The 22,736-nt window shown below is 33.0% G+C and overlaps 1 protein-coding gene and 1 long non-coding RNA gene across 2 annotated transcripts in view; both read right to left on the minus strand.

Moving 5' to 3' along the window:
- Positions 1-472: 472 nt before the first annotated feature.
- LOC145245944 (charged multivesicular body protein 3-like) overlaps positions 473-22,736 on the minus strand; it is a 60,984-nt gene continuing 38,720 nt past the window's right edge. Inside the window, exons 3-6 of the mRNA XM_080107706.1 lie at positions 22,538-22,717; positions 13,747-13,868; positions 5,985-6,099; positions 473-3,040 (exon numbers count right to left, since the gene is read on the minus strand). Of these exons, the coding sequence (XP_079963832.1) occupies positions 2,892-3,040; positions 5,985-6,099; positions 13,747-13,868; positions 22,538-22,717 (566 nt within the window). The 3' untranslated portion in view covers positions 473-2,891. The remainder of the gene's footprint in view (positions 3,041-5,984; positions 6,100-13,746; positions 13,869-22,537; positions 22,718-22,736) is intronic.
- On the minus strand, positions 7,306-11,816 carry LOC145245947 (uncharacterized). The gene is made up of 2 exons (XR_013863052.1): positions 7,497-11,816; positions 7,306-7,396 (listed from the first exon to the last, which is right to left on the minus strand). It is a non-coding gene; the product is annotated as an uncharacterized LOC145245947 (long non-coding RNA).

Here is a 22,736-nt window from a genome sequence, read left to right on the forward strand (position 1 = left end):
TCATGTTATTCAGGGTATTCACATAGTGAGCACAAAGGCTACAAGTTCGTCAGAACACATTCCATTAAAGTACTTGTAAAATAGGCACAAGGATCCAACATAGCGACAATGCAATAGGGGTTAAAGCTTGGTTGACCGTGCGGATTAGATTGGAGACTCTTTTTTTGATCTTCTCTAAGAGGGAGAGACTAGTGAAACATGCACAAGCTCAAATGTGGCAAAAATACTCCAAGCATAGGCGAATGGTGGCTTCGTAGAGATACAGAATACTGGCAGTTCGTAGTAGTTTCTGTTCTTCATGTCAGAGGTAAAAACCAGCCATCTTGCAGGTTATTGAATAACTGTAACATCAAGGAGGATTTCAAACTGACCAGACATAAGTTAAAAAACATTCTTTGTAAGCTTTATGCATTGATTCGATAACTAATAAAATAAACAAGCAAACAACAGAGAAGAAAAACAAAACAAAACGGATTTGTGAAATTCTTTGTTCAAAGATGAAATAACAAACAATTTTTGTCTGAAATTTTGAGATGAAGATTTATCTGCATTATTTCTCTCTGGACTATTGTCCTCGCCATTGTTGTTTATTCGATTATGTGGACAAACAGTACATCTGAAGACCAAAACAAAGTTGAAAAAATAAATATCAATGGGGAGAATGAATGTCCGAAGCAAGCGATTCAAAATTGGAAATAACAGATTTCGAAAAGAATGACTTGATGCTCTGCCAATTGAAAACAAATAATGGCGTTCAATCGTTCAATTAGTCTCTCTTCTACACACGCGACTCTTTCATAGTATAAAAAAGAAATTTTAAGACAAAAAAAATCTTCTTGCATATTTTCTTGTTTCAAAAGTGCACACAAGTTAAACCAGAGTTCACTGTAGCCTGGAACCAAATCCAACCAGTGAGGTACTTTTGTCTGGCTTACAAATTAAAAAAAATAAATAGAATATAGAGCAGAATAATTGGAAAACATTGTTAGAAAACGTGTGTTGCTCAAAAGGACTTCATTTTAAATACCGCTCATAAAAGAGTTGTTTGTTTTGTTGCTTTTTTTAATTATCTGAAAAAAAAAAAAAAAATGCCTTTCTTGTGTAGACAAATATTACATAAATAAAAAGGAAATTTATGACTTCATTAAGGATCTCATTAATAAATGATTTGTTGATATTTTAATTGAATTTTATACAGAGGTTCACCCAAAAAATGCTACTTATGAAATCATTAATGAAGTTCACAATCCTCGTCTGCAATAATTAATTTAATTTTAATAAATTACCCACCAAGTTTCAGTTTAGTGTTCAAGGATATTTGGGGGACACTTTGGTAATCGTCTAATCAGTTGATGTAATCCTGAACAGGTTTAACCCTGACTTGATCTACATTTTGATGTATAGGGTGAACCCTCCCCTAAAAAAATATGCCTTATGGAATTGTTAACAAAATTGACAATCTTTTCTGCAATGCAACCATATACGGCACAAGCCAGACTTTCCCACCAAGTTTAACGCATGAATATCCAACAGTCTTTATTTTATGGCTGTTCAATCATAATCAATACTGAGTGTTACCCAGTGGTCATTAGGAAGTTTTAGGTAACCTTGGCAAACAAAGAGGTGTTGTAAGAAATGAATAGCGATTTCAACAGGACAATTCTTTGTAATTCTACATTTTTATTGACTTGTTGGAATGGCTACAAGGAATTGTTAATAAAATTTATAATTCCTATCTGTAATCAAACCTTATTTGGTACAAATAGACTCTAGTTTACGTTTGTTTTGTCCACCAAGTTTCAATCGTAGATGTTCAACAGTCTTTGCTTTATCACCATTTAATGATATGTGGGACACTTTGGTGATCGTCTCATCAGTAGAAGGTGCACCGGAGTTTATCCCAACCCAGATTTTTATCTGTAGGATTATCACAAAGATAAACTATATCAAAGCAATCTGTATTGAAGGGGGTCATCACAGCTAAAATCAGGAGCATGTCATAGTGGCATTTATGGCGTCTTCGCCCTATATAAAAAAAACCTAAAATGACATTTATATTTTTATAAATGTAATCATCATATTTTGAATTTCATAAATTAAATAGGTACTTTCAGGACATCGTAGGAATTACCTCTTAGACTACAAAGCTTAAACATATCTATAATCTTTCCATTTCGAAAAAGAAAGAAACAAGACAAAACAAAAAGTATCATGATCCCTAGTATAGACCCATTGGCATTCGGTGTGGTATCTGTTCAGTCCTTGGTCAGTTGAAGGAGATAATCCTTCTTGACTGGGGCAATTTTTAGTTTTGTCCCCATCCAGAGTGTCTTGTTTTTTGTGGGTACTAGATATTTCATACACCTACTTTGTGTCTAACTTTGCCCTCGTGGAGAGGCAAGTAAATTGAAACCAATGTTCAGCAAATAGTTTTCTAAGTCAAGGCAAGCAAGTTTAATTTTCATACTGGATGACCCTTTATTGTGGCTCTTTACCAGATAAACCAAGTTTTGTTCTTGGTGGATGGAACTTTCATGCTTTCAAGTGTTCGATATCTGTCACCCTGGAGTTAAACTTTTCACTTTTTTCAAAAGTAGAAGATAATGAATGAGCTTTTTTAAAAAAAAAAAAGGAAGTGGGGTAGAGAAAACAAATCAAGGTTATCCAATATATAAAAAAATCTTTTGAAAAGGTATTTACTCATAACTTTTAGCGCACTTGTATATTCAAACATACAAATTATATATAGATATATACATTCATTATATATAGATATATACATACATGTGTATGTGTTTGTGTGTAAAAAGAATGAAAGAAAGAGTTAACAGTCTGGGTGTATGTGTTTGGTGTGCGTCTTTCACTTTTGCATCCAAGCAGACCATCACGTCCTAGCTACGCAAGGCCTCCAACCGAGCTCGCATATCATCTTCTTCATCTTCATCCTCGTCCAAGATAGGAGAAGTCGATGCGGATGCCCCGGTTGGATCAGTTGATGGTAACGAGTCTCCAACAGCAGTCGGCATTTTACCAAGTTCACCTGAAAGAAGACACAGCAAGAAATTAGGGAAAGAAAAGTGTAATTAAATCAATTATTAGTGCTGCTTTATAATCACACACAAAAACCCTAACCCATCTTTATCATGGAATTGCTTCCTTGCAGGCTACAACATGGATGTCAACAAATACTTGTCATAAACCATTCTTATAAGTAACCAAATTTTGTTCATTTCATTCATCATTTTCAATCCTCTATTCAAGTGTAAACTGCCAATCTATCCATCCTTATTAATCCTTATTTTAGAGTGTTTTTTTTTTTTTTTTTTGGCCTTGGTAAGGTAGTCTACAGGTCATAAAGTTAAAATCTTGGTGTATTTCAATAACAAGTAGTTTTTGCATTCGTTATATTACTGATTACATGATATTGTTGTTGGCTCAGAAGTTATCTCCCTTGGATCGTATCGAAGTTATCTCCGCTAATCCCCTCTCATAGAGGAGGTAGAACGGATCACCTGAGACTGAACAGGACTATACCTCAACCCAACAGCAACAAAGTCACTGTTGAACTGATTGTTAAGGACAAATCTCTGACTTGTACAAATAGAATAAAGTTGCCCAACTATCCTCTTTTTACCTTTCTCTCAACCACCACAATAACACAACAGTATACGAAATCATGACCACCTGTTTGGAAAGAAATACAAAAATGTAATCATATTTTACAATATTATTACCAGTGTTTTGATTTTTCCTATGTTGATACTTTAATAGCAATATATAAATATTTTTTGTTTGCTTGTGTTTAATGACCTTTTAACCATTATAAAGGTCATCTCAGGTCAGATAATATAAATATTAATGGGACCACATTGAAATTCCACCTTTCTTCTTCTAGTGATATGAAAATAAATTTGTATGCGTCAGTATAGTACAACGTTTTTGACTCTTGATTTTATCGTTGGCATCGATTTCCTCATTTTTCTTTTATTAGAAGGGAGTATTTACAGAATGAGATCTGGGGAAGGTTGCCAACATCCATAAATTAAAGTGATTTTATAGACTTGACTGGATTTATTTCACCACCGCCATCTCCCTTTTATGGATATAATTTACTGTTAATCCTAATATATCTTTGAAAATAATATGAGATTTAATAACAGGAATGTATATTTTTTCCTTTTATAAAAATCGTCATTGTTAGATAAAATTCAATAAATAAGACAAATATATTTTTTTATGTTTTATTTAAAATTGTAACATTTAGACATGTTTAAAAGTTGCATTAAAGTGAAAACATACAAATAGTAGGTTTCAAAAATTAAGACAAGACACTAGCATTTAATTTTGGAACAATTCATTTTAAAATGGGTAAAGTAAGAACATTTAGATAACAAAACCAATTTTACTTTTTTGTGTTGCACCTTCATCTTTAGCAATCAGAAAATCTCATTAAAATAAATGGATTTCAAATAGGTTGATGCATGTATGAATAGGAAAGGCCTTGATATATTATAGACATATTTATATTTTCCTAATTTCAAAATTTATTTTTTTTTTAATAAAGACAATTTCTGGTGCTTGTTAAGATAGAGTCGACAGATCGAATTTTTAAATATGCCCTTGTAAGCAAAAATAATGTTACTTACTTAATTTGCATGTAAAAAATAGTAATATATATATTACCAAAATTTATCGCGTAGAATGTTATTTACAGTTGAAAGTAATTTTTTACAAAAAAATGGAGAAAATTGCATTTTTCGTAGATGTTTTACATAGACGGTAAGATTTCAAACATAAGGGACATACCTCAATGGCTAAAACGTTGGCCACTTGTGAATGGCGGCTGACATTTTAGCCTATAGTGATAAACTTTTTTTTACTAAAAACAATAGCAGTTTTTTTTCTATTTGATAAATATATTTTGATATATTACTACTTTCGACACAACAATTTAGTAAGTAATATTATTTGGGGTTACAAGGACATATTTAAAAACTCGATCTGTCGACTATTTAAACAAGCACCAAATTTTTCTCTCACACTATGGTTTACTTGTTAAATTATAGCAGCACAAAATGCTCACTATTTTGATGTTTGCGAACCTTATTTCACATACTTTTTGCATCTTACATTAAAATAATACAATTTTATGCTTCCATAGTATAATATGAAATCCATGATTAGTTTGTTTAAACTGACAAAAAAATTGTGTTTATTAAAAATAATTACTGTGATTATGAAAATATAAATAAATATTGTATTTTTGTCTGTCATTTCACTTTTTTTTAGAAACTACTGGGTTGATCTGACTGAAATTTTAAATAGACCTTTTCTATGTTAAGGTGCAGTGAACTAAGTATTATGGTATCCATCTGATGCACTGTTAGGGATTAATAGAGATTAGTACTTAATGTAAAAATAAGTACAAATTTAATCATATTCAACCATTAATTTGGAATATAGTACTCATTCTAAGTCAACAGGCTATAACTTTTGCCTGTATTTAACAAAAAAAATCTAATAGCTTTATATTTTATGATTAAAATACATACATTAGTGCACATATTCCACAAAAAAAAAAAAATGACCAAAAAATTGTTTTGCTAATATTTGTACTCACTATTTATCTAGATATATTACTAAAATATTCATATAAAATTTTAGAATTAAGTCAGTAATTTTTATATCATTTCTGATGACCTAAAGAAAAATTTTTTTTTAAATCACTCAATGTGGACCGTTTTATTATGGAGTATTTTTTACAGAATTAATTTCATGCAGTGAGATAATTCTGAAGTGGTGGTTTAATTATTTGCTTTCTCACTTCTCCTCATTACTTGGGGAGAAAAAATAAGAGACATGTTTTACTCACTAACTTGCGCATAAAAGGATGGAAATAAATATATTGATCTATATAAATAAATGAATGTCTTTATTGGCAAACATTAATACATTATACAGACATAGCAAAAATAAATACTCACCTGCCGTTAATTCAAACAGAATTTTATCTGCTTCTGCCTTGGCCTCATCTTCAAGTTCTTCTTGATCTTCAAATCCTTCAAGTGTATCTTCCAGCATTTCTTCAATAATTCCAGCCTAAAATATTCCACAATACAAGAGACTATATGCTTGTATTTACTGCAAGAAGACAATATTTTAAAAAGTATTGATGCGATAAATATATACTTATTAGAGAACGTTCAGAGATCTTATTTTTTAGCAAAGATTTTCATAGTGAATGTAACACTTGCCAGTTTATAATCAACTAGCAGTTAAAAAGCTTTTCACAATTTTCATTGTCCACAGACTGATGTCATATTTTTTGCTTAATTTGTACATTAAATATTTCATTTTAGTGTCAAATAAATAAGTCAAAGTGTAGTATCTGTTCTGTTTTCAGTTAGTAAATGAGAAATTCTTCTAGATTGAGGTAATATTTATTTTTGTCCCACTCAAGGAACCCCACTTTGGAAAGTTGTATATCCTTCATATAATAAAACGACCTTGTTTTTAACTCAAGGTAAATTTTTAAAAAATTTTCGCCAAACTATAGAGCCCATTTTTGGGGGAGCTGTATTTTCCTCATATTAAGAACTACTTTTGTGTCTGTCCTCGTAAGGAGGCAAGTAAATAGAGACTAACAGGTAAAAGTTGTCTTTATATAGAAGGTGTTACAGTAAAATCAGACACTTGAAAAAAAGATGATAAAATAAGCAATAAAAACAAAAATTGTAGATACGTTTATTTAACAACTATTAATGTTACATACATTATTTTTCAATCTAACTGCCAGCAGTGGAGACAATCATCTCAAGTGAGGCATGAAATAAGTCACATGCTTTGGTGACCATGTCATTGTCTCTAGTGTTCAGAGAACCAATTATATTGTAGCCATGCTTGTTGGTTTTGGCTTCGATCATGCCTCAGAAGAAATAATCAAGAGAGCTCCAGTTAGGCGAGGGGAAAGCCACATCTGGCAAGCAGTGATGAATATTGTTGAGCAACCACACCTGCGTCATATTGACCTTGTGTGCATGATCAAAGTCCTGCTGAAAGTCGTGAGGTATTCTATAGCAATACATTCTATAGCAATCTCATCCCTCCAAAGCTTTACCATCCTCCTCAGTACCCCTGGTAGATCTTGGCAGCGACTCTCAGACACACTTTTGAAAAAAGATTGGACACATGACATAACTCTCGCTGGAGATGATACCAAGGATTATGAGGAAGAAGCAAAACTTTGTATGCTTCACGATGGAAAACTTTTTGATGTCTTTGCAAATCCATGTACTATTTTGCATGTTTTATTTTTGGTCTTGCTTGAAATTCTTTCCATCAGAGTAGAATCTCAGTGTCCTTTCTGATCTATGCTTTAGAAAGCCGCCATCTTGGCCTTTCTCGGTGTCCTTTCTGATCTATGCTTTAGAAAGCCGCCATCTTGACCTTTCTCGGTGTCCTTTCTGATCTGTGCTTTAGAAAGCCGCCATCTTGACCTTTCTCGGCCCCTTTGAAGCATTCATAATGACCATGCAGTAAGCCTCGTAGTAGGATTAATCAATGTCCTTCTTAATCATTCAGCAGATCATCAATGTTTGACAGTGTAAGTCAGCAACGATCTTGGGAGAGCTTTTGTTGCAACATATTTAAAGACAAACATGTAGAATATAAATTTCTAATTCTGAATAATTTAAAAGTAGAAAACTTTTAACTTTTACTCAGTTATTCTTAATACTCAAACAATCCGTTTATCACAGTAGATTTTTATTTATTTATTTGAAGACTGTTATCCTCATCTTCATAGTTGTTGCTTCACAACGTTTCAGCCAACTATTTCTCTGGCCTTCGCCAGGTGGGATACCACAATGGGATAGGAATGTTGTATCCTCAGTAATTACTGCCTTCCATAGTTGTTGTCATCGTCTCACAACGTTTTGACCAACTAATCCTCTGTTTGGCTTTGGGTAGGATTGAAACCGTTATCTTCAGTCAATGCTCACCTGGAACCATAGAGATTCAACGTCTCTATTCACTGTGCCACGAGCCCCGAAGGGCGATCAAAGTTGGATTTTTTTGTGTCTTATAAATCCAAATTTTTCGTTCTTATCTGGGTTTTCCATCATCAGGTCTGTACCGAATGGTATATTATTTTTATTAGGATCAGTGGCTAAAACGTAGTGAGACAATAACAACTATGGAAGGCAGTAATTACTGAGGATATGAGTAAGAAACTCAGCATTCCTATTCCATCACGGTTTACTAGCTGACAAAGGCCAAAGGAGTAGTTGGCCAAAACGTGAAACAACAACTATGAAGATGATAAATAAATATACAAATTACTCATCTGCAAGGATTCCAATAATAAAGATAGATTTTATTGAACATTCCCCAAAATCAAGGACTCAGATCTGTAACATAATAATCAGGAGTCTCTTATAACCGTTCTCACATATGTAATCAAAAGAATGTAAGGGACATAACCCTGATTTGTACTATTATTTGTTCATTGAAAGTAACTTCCCTTTACCCAGATTCTTTGTTGCTGTAGATCCCAAGAATTAATCCTATAAATCTGGTGTCTATCACAGTAGTCTCTTTTGCTTCAGTTACAACATGCTATTATAATGGCATCGGCAACATAATAGTGTCAGAGCTACGCAGCTGACAAGACTCTGGTGAAAATCCATCAGGATCCATCGTCCTCTAGTTTTTTCCTTTATTTTTCTTATCTTATTGCTTTTGTTGGGGATGGGGCATCCTACTGAATTCCAAACATTCACCCGTTATTTCAGAGACTAACCAAGACATCGTTTTAAGATTCTAACCGTCCCTTTAAGTGCAATTGTTTCACCAGGTAGTTTTTGAAATTCGTTTTCATGAGCCCAATTGCTGGAATGATGGAGATCTTCCTATGGTTCCAGTTTGTTTTTTGTTTCTTTCATGTCATACATAAGACATTGGTATTTCATTATCTTCTCCTTCTCAGCATCACTAAGGCCACTGATTTCAACTTGGGTTGCTACTTTCTCTCTTTTGTTCCAAGTTATATAGCAATATAGGAATTGCATAGTCATAGTGATCTTCTGTGTATGGTAAGCAAAGATGTATCAGTCACGAAACCACAAGTCAATGAAGTGAGAGTGGCAACATGTATTCTGGGCAAAATTTCAGACATCTAACCCTTACTGTTCTTGATGTTGCGAGTAAAACCTACAATCATGTAGCTTTCATGAACTAGCAGGGAGAACATCAGGCAGACCAGACAAATCTGAGGTATGATCTTTGTGAGCTCGATGCAAAAGTTCAACTCGCTTAACAAACAAACAAAACCAGTAGTGGTAGTTATACTCTCTCTATGATATTCCAGGTAATTTGATAATTAAAGGATGCTCCATGCCAAATTTACTGGGAGTCTGTCCAATAGTTAAGTATTTGTTGTTTTCAGTTTTAACATTATTAATTGTATTAATAGAAGTAATAGCATTTGCTTCTCTTGGTATGTTCTGGACCAAACCTTGCCCAACTTCACATGCAATCGCTGAACCTTGCTGTTATCAGTAAATATCAGCAATTCTGGTTAACAAATAGCTTTGAACAACGAATGTTAGACAATTCTGAGACATGATCCTCGCAAGCTCTTTATAGAAGTGCAACTAACCTACCAGACAATCACAAATCAGCAACAATCAGATATAAATATAAGTACTTTTTTGTGGCCAATATTTTCGTAAAACTTCAATAAATATGTCACTCACACTCTTCCATACTTTTGCAAGAACTATATCAAACTTGACCTCAACCCACCAAGTAAAAACATGCAATCCTCTAATTTTAAAAGTTAGCAGATTCGTCCTCTTAACATGTGCGTAAAACAAATATCCAAGGCAATGGTTGAATCATTAGAAAATGATCACAGTCTGTAGTGGAACTGAGCTAAAAATGGACGGTTACATTTACTGCTACCTTTTCCTTCAACAATTATAAGAGATTTTTCCAAAAACCCTTTGCCATGGCTAATGCACCCTATCTGAGATCCAACATCCAAACTCCTCAATTTCACAGGTAATATGAACTTTTAAATTGAAAGCCATTTTTAATTTTAGAAGAGTTTCGATGGGTAGCTAATCTGTATAAGTCATGAGATGAACAATAGAGTTCCTTCTCATATGAAGATGAAAAATATGTGCAGGAATTCTAAAGGATCCAGTATTTTAATGGAGTGATTCCGGTTTCTGATTGGTTGCTAGCAGGGTATGGCTTCATGTGATTGGTCAGTTCCTATCACCAGTGTCTATAAATAGAACCTTTTAATTTTCTTTAATCATACCCGCTTTAGTATATCCAAAATATTGCAACATGAACTGAAACAAATACATAGAAAGTACTGTAAAATCTATTGCAAACAAGGTGGATCCCCTCTACTACTAAAAAAACTTTACTCACCTGCCAATATTCTACATCTCTACAAAGCTGCCATTTACCTATATATGAAAATTGTTGCCAGATCTGTGCTGGTGCACCAACCACTAGTTTTTTCGTTTTAGACAGGGTTACTGTCTGCCAAGCTTCGGCCTCTGTTCCATCACCGCAACATTGCATTCCTGAGCTTGTTTTATAAATTTAATAATAATGTAATGCGTTCAAACTTGCTGCACTTATGCCCTTTACACTTACACTCGATCAACTCCGTAATCAGCAAAATCCCACTCTTTCACTGTAGAGGTCCTCAGACGTCAGAAAGCTTTCTCCTCTGATAGCTCCTTTCTTCAAAGTGTTTGCTCTTCGAATTCCTTCCTTGCTCCTCCTGACTATATCAACATGCAGAAATTTAAATATAATGTGAACAAACATCTTGCTGCATAATTCCCCATTTAGTATGTATCTATTAATCTGGTCTCTAAGCCTCAGTAGCCCTTTATATTTCGGTGGCAATGTGCCATGTTTAGGGTGAATATAAGTGTAAAAATAAATAAATATATCAGACTGATACAAGGGCGATCACTCAGATTCGTACTATTGCTTGTTGAACTGGGCTTTCGTTGATGTGTGCATCTGTTTACTGCTGGAATGCAATATAATAGTTTAGAAAGTATTGTTGCAATAAATATGTACTGGAGATTTGAGTAGCTGTTTTGTCTCCCTCGAGGGAAGAGTTAAACACAAAGTCGGTTTTTAATATGGAGAAATTAAATGATTAAAATATTAAGAGTGCAAAAAAAAAAAAGAAGAATTTCTATCCTAATAGATCCCATGCTGGATGTCAAGCTCCAACCCATCCTGCAAGGATAATAGCCCAAAGAAAAGCAAGTAAAAATCCTGAATAGTAAACAGTCGAGAACTCAAACAAAAAAGAATAAATAATTTATAGCAAACTCAGCAGAATTGAATTCTCTACCAATCTGTGTACCTTTTAACGTGTGAAAATTATTTGTATGATTTTTTTCTGAAATTTTAATGTTCATGTTTTGATAAGATATCCAAAAAACAAAAGTGGTGGATTACTTTCGATTAACTTCACCCTGAAAAGATAGTAAAAAAAAAAAAAAAAAAAGGTATTTATTCTACATTAACCCTAAGTTTGAGTGGCAAGCTCTCCCCTACCCCAAACAAAAATCCTCATAAAAACCACTTAATCATTGAAGTTTAACTAAATAAAATTGCTACATACAAAATTTTAGTTTCTATCACCGCAAAGTTGTAATCTTGTGCTTGTGCTCAAATGATCTTACTGCATTTGTACCCCTTCAATGTAAATACCTCTGATCCATTTGACTAGCAGAAAAAAAATTACACCCCTTCACTGTAGAGATCCCTAAATGTTGAAAGGTTTTCTATCTTAATAGCTTCTTTCCTCTGACCGTTTACCTTCGGAATTCCTTCCCTGATTCATGTTTCCTTGACTGCACCAACATGCAGGAATTTAAATGTAATGTGAACAAACATTTCACTGCCTAACACCCTATCAAGATGCCCTTATAAATTTGGCCACTGTCAAAGTATACTCTAAAGCGTTAGTGGCAACATACCTTGTTTGGAGTGAAAAAAAAAAATGATTTAATAAAAAAAAGTAGCTGACAGCATAGGATCTACTCGATGATGACACTCCAGCTATGTAACAATTTTTCAGTTTTTTTTACATTTTGAAATATTTATTCTTGCATATCACCAGTTTTCACCAGAAATTTCATATTAATAGAACATATTCTACTTAACTCATAGATTATTATCATGGTTGATCAAGGGAAGAGGCTATCAGGCATGTGTACAGAATGTGATGATGTATGTAAGTGAAACATGACTAGGAAGAGTTGAGGACATTTGCTGAATGGAAATAAAATATATGAGAACGATTCAATGGATATTTAATGTGAGTCTTAAAGGCAGGCTTCGATTCTAATGACCTCAGGAGAAGATTAAATCTGGACAGCACAAGATGTGTGCAGAACATGAGAGTTTGATGACATAACCATATTGGGTTGGTAGATGTTAAGGTAGCAGATTCGGTTCCCCAAAGAAAGTTGAGGAAAACATACTAAAAAGTGATAAGGATAGATTTGAGAGAAAGGGAGATAAATAAATATCTAGCTAGAGATTCTCTAGTTTGGAAGTCAATTTCTAGAATGGATGTTAAACCAAATATGATAATGAACATAATGATCGGACACGAATTGATACTGCCATCTGGGTTAGAGTGGATACAGGAAAAATAGCAAATAAGAAATAACTCCACAGCTCCCAAATTGGGGTTTCACAACTGGATACAGTTTTGTGGCAGACCAAGGACAGAAGTTATTATCTAATAAAAGAGTAGAGACCGAGTTGGTTAGTTTTTAATATTGTGAGATTTGAAGTGAGGTAATGAGTTGTAATTTGAATATTATTGACAAAAAACAAAAAAGAAGAATATAAATGTTGAATATTATTCTGGAAAATCACCTCCTATATAATTTAGTTAGTTGAAAATAAGAGGAAATGGGAATTCTGAAGGGTCAGTAGAGGTCAAATCGCTGTACTCAGAAAATTACTAAGCTGTAAGAATGTATCAAAAACAGATATAACTTCACATGGCACAAAGAGAGACGGCGGTAACAAGCAGCAGTTTATTTGGAAGAGAATCAGATGTATAATGAAAAGTGCTAATAAGATATAACTAATTAATGATTTTGATGTTTCTCTCAATGTCTTTTCACCAGCACTGATCAGTGATTTAGAATCAAGATAATATTAAATAAAGAACTCATTTCCTTCCAACAGATTTGTGTTGAGTTAGTTCTTTTATTTGTGGCATGTATTAGAAACTTTAATGACAAGACAAGCATAATCACAATTTAAGAGGATCACAGCAAAAGTGCAAACAAGAATGACCAGCACACAAGGTTAGTATTGTGAATTTTAATGTTTTTGTAATAATGATTGTAACTTGGTTGCTGCATGCATGATATAAGTCCTGCTAGATGGGAACATAAGTCCTTGCATCAGCATCCCCCTCTAAAGATATCCAGAAGTAAAACTTATCTAAATGAAAATAGATACACATAATCAAAATCAATAAAATTTATTTCAAGTTAAAGATGACAGTCATCTTCATCTTTATGAACATACGAGCCTACCAAAGAGAAAACGATCAAACAACAGTGTTAACATCAGACCATAGAAAAGGGAGTAAACAACATACACAACCTCACCCCCTCTCCTTCTATCATTTATATAACAGAATCAGGAGACAAGAATAGGATGCTTCCTCACCTTCATCATTTCTTTTGACATTTCCATCATTGTTGATTGGATTTCAGGAATCTTTATCAACGTATGCATACTCTTCATTACCTCTGCACTTTTCTCCAAGGCCCCAGCAAGACGTAGTGTGGCTGCAAGAAAAATATCATATCACATTAACTCCTTTTTAATACCATCAACAGTTAAGTATAAACAACAACAGTTAAGTATAAACTATAACTTTATTTATTACTAGACTGACCCATTGGGTCATAGATACTAACACTATTCTATTGTGATTCCATTGAAAAATTCATAAACTGTAACATAGCTGTTAGTGTCCCCAATGATGCTAAAAAGAGCCAAGAGAGAAAAGATAATGAAATACCAAGGTCTTATGTACAACGTGAAAAGAAACTGGAATTTTGGGAAGATCTCCACCATGTCAATACTTATAGGAATAACCAATCTCATGAACAAGAATTTTGAACACTAGTTGGCAAATATACGTGGTAAACTAAGTGCAAGAGAGATACAAACAATTGCACTTAAAGGAATGGATAGAATCTTAAAAGAATCTTTAAAAATTTCTTACATAATTGAGAATAACATCTTTATTTTATTATTATTATAAAAATATTGTTCTTATATAAAAATAAAGAGACTTATTGTGTCATCTAACTTATATATGTTTGTGGTGTGTATATATACACACACGTCTACTGGTTGAAAAAAGAAAGTCACACTTTCTGTAAATGCACACAGTTTGAAAACATAACTAAATCCCAGAACTAAAGCATATTTTTGCATGTATTCTATATTAAAATATACTAAAAAAATATTAGGAAAAGCAAACGTTGATTAAATTACATTTAATATGATAAAAACATTTTGAAAATGAATTACCTAATTATTTTCATAAAAACAACACCAAAATAAAATAACAAAGAGTTCATTCTAGTGTTGATTCAACTAGAATATGAATAGCCAACAGTAAACAAAGCTGAAATTGAGAAATTTTTCAACCTAGGTAGGTTGGTAGGTAGGTGGGGGCACAGCATACAAATAAAAGCCTTTTTCCTAAATTAAGAGAATGACATCGAGTACACATGTGGGAGAAAGAGGGAGGTCAATCTTGAAAGAAAGAAAAATCATCTAACTCATCTACCCTCTTCAGTGTTTGAAGACTTAGTCTTCACAAAAAAAATTAACATTTTTAGTTTTAAGAGAGAACTGTCACAAGGTAAGACAAGGTACAGAGAGGAAGAGGGAAAAACAGGAAAAGAAAAGGAAAGAAAAGTCAAGAAAGAGAGAGAGAAAGAAAGAAATAGAAATAAAATCCAGCCAAATAGTGATAAAAAAAAAATAAGGAAGTATAGCTGCATCGATTTTTCAGAAATCTGGAGTTTCTTTTTTTATTTAAGCAGAAATCCGATTTTTATGGATTAAAAAAGTAGAGAACTCACACTCCTGGTTAAATACTGAACTGAAAAATCATTTAATATATAATTTAGCTAGTTGAGAATAATAGGAAATGGAACATCTGAGGGATCAGCAGAGGTGAATTTGCTATATCCATATTGAAAATTACTAAGTTGTAAGAATGTATCAAAAACAGATATAACTTCCTATGTCTCAGAGAGAGAGAGAGAGAGAGAGAGAGAGAGCAATAAAATGCAGCAGTCTATTTGACAAAATGTCAGATGAATATTGAAAAGGGTTGAAAAGATATATCTAACTGATGACTTTAATGTTTTATACAATAATGCATTATATACATATATGCATTTTTTCTGATGATTCTAAATTCTTTTAAATTTAATTTCTTTCTAAATTTATATTTTTAGCAAGTAACATCACAAAAAATATTGTGTACAATGGACAATGTCATGACAAAAAGAACATATGCATTCATTTTGCTTACAGTTTATTCAAATATGATTGTTTAAGTACTTATTTAAAGACAGATAACATTTTAAATATAAAGATCAGACGAATACAGCCATCCGAATGAACCCATCATATATTCTTGTGTTGATCAAACTGCTAAAGGTAATATAAATTCTAGAGAAGATGTTTGTCTTTTTAACTGGAACTTAAGTGAGATCCATGATTATTTCACGAGAAATAAATGACAAATAAATTAGGTGGTTTTAATCGTTTTTGCCTTAATATGATTTACAATAAATTTACATTCTTTTTAATAATTATTCAATTTCTTGCCTGGTTGGAGCCAATTTATATGCATTGCTTTATATCTATTGACTTATCCTGAATCACAATTTATATTTGTTTTTTGTGGAGTTCATTTATTTATTCAGATTGGATATGAATGGATAGATGTGTGTGTGTGTGTGTGTGTGTGTGTGTGTGCACGTGCACGTGTGTGTGTGCATGTACAAATGTCATTTCAGTGTGTATTATCTGTTAAGGAGTGCATATTTTCCGCATGCTGCAGTATATTGATTACTATTGTTATAATGTTTTGTCGTCTTTTGTATTTTTGCATTTTGTATGTTTTCTTTTTCTTTACTTTACTGATTATTATGAAGAATAATTAAATTAGGGAGTTGGGCAGAGGAGTACTTTATAGGTAAGTTCTCACTCCCGCTAAAATTTGTATATTTCTGTCTTTGAAAATGATTAAAATAAAGATGCTTAATTATTACTATTAGGTACTCTCCAGGAGTTTTCACATAGATCAACATCAGTGATTGCTCACATAGAAATACATCAAGTGATTAGAACATTGCACATTTTCGCCATTTCTACTCAAATCTCTTTCACACCGAATATGAACAATTCTTCGAGAGACACCACTGCTACAAGCTGACATGGCTTTCCTCTCCTCTTGCCATGGCCTGACAGGAGGCGAAATGCAAATTCCAATTTGAGACTAAAGACTGAAACAAAAACACCTGGACTGTATTTCGTTTCTGTAATACATGCCAACCCAATGAACCTGTCTTATATTCTTGTGTTGATGAAACTGTTAAATAAAGTTAATATAAATTCTAGAGAAGATGTTTGTCTTTTTAACTGGAACTCTAGTGATCCTATTTCTTTTTCAACTCAAGCAAGTCCAGTCAGATTAATACAAAAGCAAAATGCCCATCTTGACAGTTTTCTGCGTGACCTATAACATCTATAAGTCCAGTTTGTGCTCAGTTTATCCGAATATAACCGTTTAAGTGCTTGTTTAAAGACAAATAACATTTTAAATATGAAAAACAGGAGATTGCTACAAAGCCTCGTTTTCATGTAAAATATAAAAAATAATAAAAGGCCCACGTATCTGTTGAAGTGTCTTAAGACTCATAGTAAAATACATGAGTATTTTTCTAGAAATAAATGACAAATCCATCTCCCTTTTGTTAGAACTAAATTAAGGAATATATCATGTTTGTGTTTATATGTAAGAAATTCAATATTTCAAAGACTATGAATATTGAAATGTTTGTTTGTTTGTTTTTTGTAAGACAGGTGAAGCCCTCGTTAGCCTTGGTGGACAATCACCTAGAGATGGCGTCTTGATAAAACCACAGGTCATTGTCACTTCACTGAGTTGGTGTAAGGAAGTGCATTTGGCCTATAAAAATCTTGCCTCAATTAAGGAAATGACTTTCAAAGAAACCTGATCAGGAATAAGTTTGGGAGCCAATTTCTAAAATCTGTCCAACACATGCCAGCATGTAAACTTAGACATTAAACCGAATATGATGACCATATTTTAATTACCTTCGTTTCTTTGTAAAGGAATAATAATTCAACAAAAATTCTGTATTTTATTTTCTCATAAAATACTTTTGAAAGAAATTAACTAACCAAGTTGAAAATAGCATTAGTGCAGAAAAGCTTAAGAATAAACATCAAAACTTTGTATATCTGCTGGATAACATAAGAATGGGCTAAAGTCTTATCTGAGCCTTACTTCTCCATATTTTATTAAGTATTCCTGAAATTATGCAACCAAAATGTTGATAACTTAAAAAACATTTAGCTGATCAGACTGAAATTTTGTGTGATGTTGATCAAGTAAGATGCAAAACTTCCTTGGTTACATTATGGGTCAAGGAGCAAGTCTCTATGATGAACAGAACCAAATTATCACAAATAGTGTATCATTCGCCTTTTCTGTGACTTCGACCTTTAACCTAGATATCTCCAAATTAAATAAGAATTAAGTTAGACCATGATAATTTGACCTAAGCTTTGTGACAATTGGTCAAATAATGTGGATGATGGGCTATACAGAATAAAAAATGAAAACATAACTTCTTTGGCAGAGACAAAACTAAACCTATGGAAACCACCAGAATGCTGTTAAAACCATCATTCTTTCTTTACCAAACTAACAGGAGATGGGTTCTGCCAAAGAGGCCTAACAAACAGACAAACATCTTAAAATAGATATCCCATATAATAAAAGAGGCACAGTTTTTCCTCTCTGGACCAAATTACTGTAGGTTTGCAAGAACAGATGCCACATACAAATTTGTTATGTCTAAACTGTTATCAGCCATCTTCTCTAACTTTTGACCACCATCATAGACACATTTATTCGTTATATTAAAACCCTATATTGCATCCTAGGAGAGGCATCATGATGATTGCCATCATCTACAGAGGAAGTAGTTCTTATTTTTCCCTCTCTTTCTACAGTTCTCTTCCTGCCAGCAGTCTACACCCGGAAAATATATACACATTCATACTATGTCCTCCAGTCATCCTTCTTTACTGGATTATTAAGTTTTCATTTCCCTTACATAAAATAATGACTTTTCGCTTACACATTTCCATTCCTTCTCATTGGTTGCTACCTCTCAATCCCCTTATTCGAGAATAGATACCTTATTGAATAAATGAACACATTAGCTGTTAAAAAAACATGGACGATAAACAACTGACATAATCACGATATTCCCGGTTTGCAATACCAGCGGGCAAACAACAGATTTTGTAAACATATACACACGAACACATCAACATACACAAACAGCATAAGATAGACTTATAGGGGGCCATGCTGAGAGACAGATCGACTAATACCTACATAGAGAGCGAGAAAGAGAGACAGAGACAGAGAGAGAAACACCTTTTGAAAAAAAAAACACTCTTCTTATTTATTTTTCATCGACCATTTTCTTTGCTTTTAAACAATACGCATAGAAGTTTATACTTTACTTCAAAACAATACGGAAATTTTTTTGGTATTTTTTATTTTTAATCTTATACATTGTTACTATAAATCTTATACACCGAACTTCTTATAATTTTTTAGGGGAAATAGTATGCTTTCAACAAATAGGGCATTGCAATGGTTCGTAAATAAGTAGTTTTTTGATTAGTAATAAATATAATTGTTTCTTGAGTATAATTATTATTATTATGACTATTTTATACAAAAAATGACTCGGGGGGGCATGTGCATAAGCATAAAACTATTGTATAGAAAATAGTTGTTAAATTATCTTTTAAACAAATATTTTCATTTACATATGATAAGCACAAATTTACTTTATAGAAAATACAGTAGCAAAATTTTTTTTTTAAATTTTAGTTTACCTACAATGTTTGGGACGTATTTGCGTTTTAAGCACAAAATTATTTTATAGAAAATACAGTTGCAAAATCATTAAAATAAAAATTATCGTTTACCTGCGTAAATAGTTACCTATTTGTGTTTTAACAAAGAAGATTGCATATAAATTGTCTGCAAATAAGTAGTTTTCCAAATAAAATAAAAGTTATTTGTGACCTATTTGCGTTTAAATAAAAAATACTGCATTGTCATTGTATGCCAATAGATAGTTTTTCGAATATTAAGCAATATAACTTCTCTTAATACTATTTCTTGTAAAAAATACCATTGAGTTAAATCAACATGATTAAGCACAAAATTATTTTATAGAAACTATAGTTGCAAATTTATTAAAAAAAAACAAAAACATTTGGATTTACCTATGTATTTGTGGCCTATTTGAGTTATAAAAAGACTCATATTTAGTAGAAGTTTTCGGGCAATGTCGTTAATTGCCTGAAAATAACAATAAAACAGAGACAGGCTCGCAACGTCTTTTCAGTGAGAAAGAGGTTGCAGGAAAGAGAAAAGGACATCTCCCACTAGGCTACGAAGTATATTCTGAACTCTGTCAAGGCAGGATAAGTCCTTTCTAGCAGCTCCTGCCCAAATGTGGCAACAATACCCCATCCTTGGACATACCTGGCTCTTATATAGATATAGAATTGCATCAGTAGGTAGATATCTACTGGATCGATAGAAGGATCCCATCATTTTTCCAGCGACCTTGGCAATGGATTTGATGTACGTGTTTCATTTCAGATCAGGAGTAAAGGTCAAGCCCAGAAGCTTGTCAAAACATGGAGCCTCCCTAAGATGAGAGCTATTCATTTCAGTTGATGCCAGATGAGGATCAGAGCCTTGATGATGTAAAGATAAAAGCTTGATTTTAGATGCATTAAAAGTAACTAGCCATTTTTCGCCCCATTGTACCACATGCTCAAGATCAGAGAAGAGTGAATCAGAAAGAACTTGGTCATTTACGGTCTTTGATGTGCTGCCATAGATGGTAGTGTCATCAGCATAAATGTCTATGAATGATCTAAGGATGTGATTTGGAAGATCATTAATGTAGATCAGGAAGAGAGTTGGACTCAGGATGGACCCCTGAAGGACTCCAGCATTAATACTGTGAGCTTCTGATTTCTGCCGATGAATCACTACTCTCATGAACCTATCAGAGAGAAATGATTTAATAATTGAAAAGACATTTCTAGCTATACTATAGCTGGAGATCTTGTGAAGTAGACCTTTATGCCATCCTCTATCAAAGGCCTTTGATATGTCAAGAGCAATTGCCCTAGAAAGGAAGTCTCCGTCGAGAGATTCGCTATTCCTATGAGATATAACCATAAGCACATCTGCTGTAGATCTAGCAGAACAGAAACCATATTGCACGTCACTAAGAAGGTTATTTTTTGTTTACCGTTTTATTTTACTTGACTGACGCACACCCTATAACTAAAAGGTGATCTTAAAAGTCAACACGGATACAGGGAAAATGTAATAACATTATTATTGAACATGTAATCATGTGATTATTAAATTTTAGGGTGGAAGCAGAGATGATTTATAAAACACACTCCTCTAACATGTTCAGAATGGCTTTCAAACACAGTAACACAAAATACATAAGTACCCAACATTTACATTTTTTCCAACCGACACTGAACACACAAAAATTCAAGGTTGGTTCATAGTATTTGCGCCAGTTGGAGGTAGATATTTTGACAATCCCCCCCCCTCCACACACACACAAAATGAGGTGTTTATTCAGATAACTATTCTTAACAGGGATAGGTTGAGGGTGTCCATTCCAAAAGCCATTCTTACCATGAGGATGTTGGGAGTGTCTATTCCAAATAATTTGGAGATGGTTTTGATAGATATTATTATTGATATAATCCCACAAATTAAAGTTTAGGGGGTTGTGGTCTGGTGAGTGTAAAGCCTATTCAAGATCACATCTACTGATGAGACAATCATCAAAGTATCTCTGCAATCATTCCTTGACCTTAAACTATATCCGAAAAGGGTTGATATGCCGTAAAACAAAAACAACCAACCAACCTGCAATCATTCCAAAGAGTTTTTTTGAAGTATGGAAACCCCATCCCATTGAAATGACTGTTCATCCCTCACAAAACATCTGTCTACCCAATAATGTTCAAAGGTTTTTAGCAAACATAAAGTAGCACTCAGTATTGATCAATACAGAAGTGCACATTAGCTGGGAATGGTGATAAAAGAAAGACTGTTGGACATTCATAACTGAACTTGATGAACAAGCCAGACATAGACTAAAGTTTATTTGTACCAAATATGGTTAGATTGCAGAAAGGATTATGATGTTATATAATTTGCATTTTTAACCATTTTAAATAACAAATTTATATACTATATTTTTGTTTCTATTTTCTAATAGTTTGGCTTTGTTAAATTTCTGATAATTTCTCAAATTTCAAATGATATCCCAAAAGTACAAATATTGTTTTATTAAAATATAAACATTTTACTGTTTATGTTTTGTAGTATGCTGATTTGAGAAATGTATTCAAAACAATTGTCAGGATTACATCAGCAATCTAGAGAGAATCGCAAAAGAAAAAGAAATAACAAAGTAAAATTTGTGATCAAACTGAGCAAATCTTCCTCTTTTTGCTTCTTTTAGCTGAGAAGTTGACTGTTTTGGTAAAGCAGTGTGTATCAAGAGAATGTCAACATTCTACTACAATAAACTGTAAGCTATAAAAAATATCCTCAACATTTTTGCTTCTTTTATACTTTAAGAACAGTAAGGAATTGGGCATAAAATTACACTTTTTTATACAGGTTAGTTCCATCTTACAAGATGTAGTATTCACACCTCCTAGGGACATATTTTTACTCATTCTATCGGCACTTCTTATGTATCCACTCTGTTATATATTCTCTCTCATTTCTTAACAATTAAACCAAACTAAAATACATACTACTCTTTAACATTTAGAACAGGACATAATGTGAGAGGAAGACCACAAGATATCAGTGAGATTAGTTGTTTTATCAAAGCTTGAGAGTCTAATGTATCTTACTGTTTTTGCCCTTACCAGGATGGAGTAGTGACAGAATACAAGGTTATTAGGTGCAAGTGAATTAACAGGATCTGAATGAACTTGAACATTGCATGCCAAGCTCAATTACATAATTGAATACATGTTCTAAACAAAATGAGAGAAGAAAAGAATTGTGCCTACATACCAAGCTGATGTTTCATGCTCATTTGGACAGAGTTGAGTTCAGCTTTGGCTGCATATAATTTACTTGTAGCTTTTTTGGATTGAACAAGTTCCTTAGCAAGAATGACACAAGCTTCTTTCTCCCCTTTCTTTGCCGATTCTTTACAGGCCCGTTTGGTTTTTTCTTCTTCTCTTTGAATGGCTGGAAAAAAACAGAAAAA

The sequence above is a fragment of the Euprymna scolopes genome, chromosome 23 (genome assembly GCF_053919585.1).
Source record: "Euprymna scolopes isolate OS-2025 chromosome 23, ASM5391958v1, whole genome shotgun sequence".
Classification (NCBI taxonomy): domain Eukaryota; kingdom Metazoa; phylum Mollusca; class Cephalopoda; order Sepiida; family Sepiolidae; genus Euprymna; species Euprymna scolopes.